General features: G+C 45.5%; 1 protein-coding gene across 1 annotated transcript in view; it reads left to right on the forward strand.

Annotated features, from left to right (window-relative positions):
* Window positions 1–6,459: 6,459 nt before the first annotated feature.
* LOC134086528 (SEC14-like protein 5) overlaps window positions 6,460–6,844 on the forward strand; it is a 24,885-nt gene continuing 24,500 nt past the window's right edge. Inside the window, exon 1 of the mRNA XM_062540035.1 lies at window positions 6,460–6,522. Coding sequence (XP_062396019.1) covers window positions 6,460–6,522 — 63 coding nt within the window. The remainder of the gene's footprint in view (window positions 6,523–6,844) is intronic.

The following is a 6,844-nucleotide window of genomic DNA, read 5'->3' on the forward strand; positions in this document are numbered from 1 at the left end:
AGCGTAGTATTGACATAAGGAATGAGTGATGGAGATACTTCCTCTCTCTCTCTCTCTTCAGGTCTGTACAATGTCTCCGTGGTTAAAAAACATGTGCTGAGTTCCAGTGTGGTGTTCCAGTTTGTCCATCGAAAAATCACACCAAAAAATACAGCATTTGTTTACATGGCTCCCCTCTCCATCTCCACCTGCCTAGATTTGCTTGGGATAGGGGCGTCTTACCAGTGGGTCAAGATTTGACTGATTAGCTTCGCCAAGAATTAGCAAGGCACTTCCTCGTCGCCATTTTCCAGAAATACATAACGTCCGGTGCCATTTCTCCTCATGCTGATTGGTGGCTGTTCCACTCTCAGCTCATGCACGAGCTTAGTGTGGGCACGAGCTCTGATTATCGCTCTCTTCTGTACCTTACGTCAATCAGTAACCTGGCACTTAATTGGCCAAGTAAAACGGCACCGGAAACAAGCCCCTTGAAACGCCATGTTGAAGCCTGAAAAAATCTTTCAATTTCGGCAATTTTCACTAGCCTATCGCATTCCCATTGAAACGTCTAAAAGCAGCAGCATATTAAAGGTGACAGAATTTTGTCTTGGTTTTGATGAACTAGGAGAGGTTGTGCATAACCAAAGACCTATCATGAACACGAGGCATATTGTGCCTTCCTTCATATGAAAATCTTGAATTTAGAAATAGCCACTAAAAAAATGGGCGAATTAGAACAAAGAGTACTTGTGATGTAAAATATTGCAAAACTATTAAAGTTCAATTGGGATTGCCAAAGAGGGTGCTATTTAGTCAAAAGGACCGTTTCAATACCCAGCCTAATTGGGCTTTTTAAATTTGCTATTGAGTTTATTTTTTATAAATCAAAGTTGAATATATACTAGTTGTACATCAGAGAACACAGTACCCTACAATACTCAATTAATCCATTCTATGTCATCTTAAAGCAGATCAATCCATACTACATATACTTAACATCCGTAAAACTTCTGAGCGTTTCCTGTCTGGAATGCCTTTAGTGAACCCCAGTGTTGTGTGTACGTGTGTCTGCGCTCCACAGGCTCCCACACGTTCAGGTCACGGCAGGGCCTCATCGCGGCCCACGAGGGCGCCAACGCGTGCGTGATGTGCAAGAACGGCGTGCAGCCATCCGAGGAACACCTGGACCGACGACACTTCAAATACGCCGTACACTTCCAAGAGCAGGGCGTCGGTGAGTCGAGTCTGTTCTAGAGCTACACCAGACAGTGGAGCGTACATTTGGGAGAAATAGACCAGTCTTCTAAAAATGGATTTTTTTTACGCGTTGCGAACGCAACGCTTCCGTTACGCGGCTGGTGTAGCTCCCCATGTAATGTGCCCCATTCTTAGCTGAAGAAAGTTAGCAAAATCAAAGCGTGAGCCTTGGTCAATAACGTTGCGGTATAATGTCGAGAGTATAATGTGGCCCATTCCTCTGCCCTTGGACAGATCTGTTCACGGTCCCCTGCTACTGTGACAGAGTGCCGGAGAGGGACAAGCGGAGTCACTGGCACTGTTTTAAATGTGGCGCCATGCTGGGGAGACGACACGTTATTAAGAGACATCTGGAACTACATGGTGAGATTCTATTATGCTCTGCAATACTTTTTAAAGCCGAATTCATACGGGCGTGCGTGTGTGCGTGCGTATGTGACGTGTGTGTGTGACGGTGTGTGTCTGTGAGAGAGGGTGTGTGTGTGTATGTGTGTGAGAGAGGGTGTGTGTGTGTGTGTGTATGTGTGATTATATACTGTATGTAGGATTGTGAGTCTGCAGGTGTGCGTGCGTATGTGACGTGTGTGTGTGTGTGTGTGTGTGTGTGTGTGTGACGGTGTGTGTCTGTGAGAGAGGGTGTGTGTGTCTGTGAGAGAGGGTGTGTGTGTGTGTGTGTGTGTGTGTATGTGTGATTATATACTGTATGTAGGATTGTGAGTCTGCAGGATTTTCTGTGTGTGCATACTGTATGTGTGCATGAATGTTTTGAATGTGGCGCCATTCTGGGGAGACGCCACATTATTAAGAGACATCTGGAACTACATGGTGAGATACTATTATGGTCTACAATACTTTTTAATTAAAGGAACCGGTATGTAAGAAATGTATTTCAATTAATCATAAAATGGCACTGATATGTCACTCACTAGAGGACTCATGCTCAAGGACTCATGCTCATTTCAAATACTTATATCACTGACAACAGTATTGCCAGGATATTGTCATTTAAAAAAAGTGAAGTTGCAGCCCTCAACTGATATTGATGTTTACATGTTGTGTTTTGGCCTGCTGTGCCACCCTCCTCCTATCTACTAATCACTAAGTCGTTGTGTTTCGACATCCGGGTTGTCAGCTCTGTTCTATTTACTACAGCTGTGGTGTACACCGTATTTTGAAAGTGTCAGAAAGACAAAATCCTACAAACTGTTCCTTTAAGTTTAATCGTGTTAATGCCGGTTACGTTTTATAGTCCGCATGTTAAATTATACGATATTAGTTACAAATTGCTCAGTAGTGAAGAGAGTTACATTTGTTTGATTTCATGTCGGTCATACGATAGCGCTTGTTAATAGGTCTGAAGTAAAGCAGCATTTTAACAGCATAGATGTTAGCATAGCATAATGCTCAGACACCTGAAATAACATAAGGTTCAATCATGTCTACAAATGTCACATATATTGCTCATAGCAGACCTCTAATAGTGAACACATGTGTCATGTTTGTTCCTAGGATGTACTAGTGTCCAGGACTACAATACTAACAACTCTGCTGCTCCATGTAAGTGAACATTTCTTGCTGGTTATTACAATACTGTTACTGTTGTTTTCCCCAGTCGATCAATACTTCAAAAGAGACCCTTTCCCGTGTAAGTGGTTAATATGATCTTATGTGACAGCCTTCATCTTAGGTGATTTGTTGATCTCTCAGATATTTGATGGATTATATTATGTTTCTCCCCCCTTCAGTGACTGGCTGGAACAGTTTTGTCATCTTTTGGGGACAGGCTCGCTTGACTTGAGTTCACTTGTTTTCAGTTCATGGAGTAGGGTACAATTTTTTTTTTTTATTTGTACAGTGAACTAACAGAATGGATAGTTAGTGGATCGTGAGGAGGTATTTGCTGAATGTTTGAGTAAGAAATCGCTTCAGAACTGCTGACAACACCTTTTTTTTTTTTTTTTTTTTTTTTATTTTTTTTTAAAGTATATTTTTTGGCCTTTTTGCCTTTATTAGTACAGGACAGTGAAGAGGTAGACAGGAAACAAGTGGGAGAGAGAGATGGGGCGGGATCGGGACATGACCGCAGGCCGGATTCGAACCTGGGTCCCCGTGGGCACTCGGACCCGTAAATGGTATGGACGCTGCAGCCTGCTGTGCCACAGCACCCCCCGACAACACCTTTAAGCCGTATGGACAGACAGATGGACACGGTCCCAGCTGTGGTGCACTGCACGCCCGGCGACCCTGGATCGATTCTCGCCCCGTGGTCCTTTCCGGATCCCACCCCCCACTCTCTCTCTCCCATTCACTTCCTGTTTCTCTCCACTGTTACTATCAATAAAAAAGCATAAAAATGCCCCCCCGCCCCCCCCCACAACAAAAAAAAGACAGATGGACCTAGCAGTGTTGCAGAACATGTTGATGTTGCAGTCTATCGTTGACTTGTTTATCCTTTCCCGGGTGGCCCGTTGTTTACTTGTTTATCCTTTCTCAGGTGGTCAAGCTGGACAGGGACCAGTCTACCCAGAACTCAGCATCCTCGCATTGGAACAGGAAACGGACGCTTACGACATCCAATCACCATACTCCTTCTTCCCCTCCTCGGAAGCACCGCCCGCCCAGTTCTGCCCCCGACCGCCAACGTCTGACCCATCCACTAGCGGTCACGGTAGCGGCGCTGGACACGGCGGTGGCGATGGCGGTGGTGAACACGAGCACGAGCGCGCCCGCGCCCGTCCGAAGTGTCACGACCCGAAGCGCCAGCGGGTGGCGGCGGCGGCGGCGGCGCCCGGCGGCATCAGACGACGCTTCCTGTGCCCGCTGTGCGACCGCGGCTTCCTGCGCGTCCACCTGCGCCGCAACCACATGCGCGTCTGCTCCGCCCGCCTGAGACCACACACACACACACACACACACACACCTGACGCCGCCCACACACACACACACACACCTGACACCGCCCACACACACACACACACCTGACACCGCCCACACACTCACAACAGTCACAACACATGAGACCGCCCACACACACACTCACAACAGTCACTACACCTGATGCCACCGACCACACACACACTCACAACAGTCACTACACCTGATGCCACCGACCACACACACACTCATAACAGTCACAACACATGAGACCGCCCACACACACACTCACAACAGTCACTACACCTGATGCCACCGCCCACACACACACACACACCTGATGCCACCGCCCACACACACACTCACAACAGTCACTACACCTGATGCCACCGACCACACACACACTCACAACAGTCACTACACCTGATGCCACCGACCACACACACACTCACAACAGTCACAACACATGAGACCGCCCACACACACACTTACAACAGTCACAACACATGGTCGTGCATCATTCCCTCAATTTGCCTTGAGATGGGAGAAATACGGATTTCAATGTTGGACTTCCTGCTTTCAATGATGTAAAAATCATAATTTTACATCATTGAAAGCAGGAAGTTCTATTCATGGTTTTCAATTAAATCCGTATTTCTCCCATCTCAAGGCAAACTGAGGGAATGAGGGAACGACCATTCAAAAACATGACTGGTTTTCTAAAGATACAAAGCTTAATGCTAATCGGTGAAGTGTCCCTTTAACCCATGCCTAACCTGCCTTGAAGACAACATTGGGGGCTTAAAAGCACCAAGAAACTTTGAGGCAAGATGGTGCATAAATGTCAGTCGCCGGTCCAGGTGTACAAAATACCCGTCGGAGATGATGGTGATGGGCTGACCATAGACGTTGTGCTTCTACAATTATACTCAAATTTTACACTAGCCCCTTACAGCCATTATGTTTTCCAGTGACTTTGATTTGTTATATTTGTCAGTGTTATTGACATGTGCAGATTTTCTTACTGTTTGGTCAAATAAAGCACTGGTACGTGATGAACTTGATCAGTCTTCAGTATGTGTTTACATCAGTTGAATTCAGTTCATTTCCCCCCTAGCCTACTCTGTTAAGCTTCAGCTGTCCTGTTCAGAGTGGACTGTTAAAGCTGAATCTACTAGCATGAAAAATAAGTCATTTTTCAGTAAAATGAGCAGGAGAGTTGACAGACAGAGCTTTACAGTTCTTAGGCCAAACGGTGAAAGAAGGCCTACATAAAAGGAGGCTACGTGATGTAACACTTTATGAAATTGTGAGAGTAAAATGAAAGGTCATAATAATAATACATGAAAAGTTAACAACACATAAAATGCAGTAAGGGAATGTTGAAACAGAAAAATGGTCTTAAACAGTAATGCAGCATCGTCACGGCGATGAGTGGCACATCTATCAGCCTGCAGGTCCAAAACGCTACCGCATGGTGGGGTTCGGCCAAACAGTCCAATGCCAGCGCAGCCGAGCGTCTTGACAGCGCGGATCATCACAGAAACAGCTACGGCTAGACTGGACGACTGCGCACCAAACAACCAAATTTGTGGAAGGATGTGAATCGATGTTACATACACACGAATTCGGACTTTGGACAGAGAAATGTTTGTCGCATTCAGTTTTATTTTACGACGTGAGTTTAACGCAAGTGTAGATAGCCTAGTCATTCGTGGTGATCATATCTCAATTCGGATATAACTTACACGCATGTGAGTGAGGTCTTCTGTGGGCAGTGAAGTCCTGGCCGAGGAAACGCGTGTCTGACGCGTGAGATCGCCTGACACGCATTTTTTTAAATTAGTAGGCCTATTATTTCGCACTTGGCTTTGTGCCGGGACATGGCGTTTAATGAATGAATGAAGCGGACAGCTGTCTAGTTGTGGCATAGCCGAAGTGGAGACGCGCGTGCCCCCCCTGGTCGGACCTCCAGATGCCTGGTGAGTTCTGCTCGAGCACCGAATAGCAGTGTTTGTCCGGTAAATGTGGCCAGACAGAGCATACGACCACCATGCATGAACTGTAGCATACATTAACGGCAAGAACTAGCGACATTGTGTCTCAAGTTTCAGTGTCAATCAGTTTTATTTATAGCCGCGGTAGTGGCACTGGAATTACGCTTTCTCTTTAACGACACGCACGGGTTAAGTTGTCAGCACGTTAGCCTAAACATCACTCAGGTGCGTGCCGTGAACTTCCTTTGACAACAGTGGCATAATAGGGGGGGAAATAGTATTACATTGTCACACGACTTGCTGACATACAGATACATTTTATTTGTCCTTTTCTGTATTTAGAGGCAAGATGGTTCAGAAGTATCAGTCCCCGGTCCGGGCGTACAAATACCCATTTGAAATGGTGATGGCGGTGAGTCTAGTCTATGATGTAATGAAAACAGCCACTGTACATGAACTTTATTGTTGTTTTGACTGTTAGGCTACAGTACCCTCCAGAATAATTGGCACCCTCGGTAAAGTCGACTACAAACAGGTATAAGAAATGATCCTTCGGTGAAAACAAGGAGAATACAAATCAAATCTTGAAGGGAAGCACATTTATTTTAAGTAAATAATGTATATGATTCATATTCATTTATTTTTTCAAAGGAATATCAGATTTGGAGGGTCATTATGCCCTTGACAACTACTTCTGGCTATGGGTTGTGTCTTATGTGTGTGTGATTGTTGAT

The sequence above is a fragment of the Sardina pilchardus genome, chromosome 1 (assembly GCF_963854185.1).
Source record: "Sardina pilchardus chromosome 1, fSarPil1.1, whole genome shotgun sequence".
NCBI lineage: Eukaryota > Metazoa > Chordata > Actinopteri > Clupeiformes > Clupeidae > Sardina > Sardina pilchardus.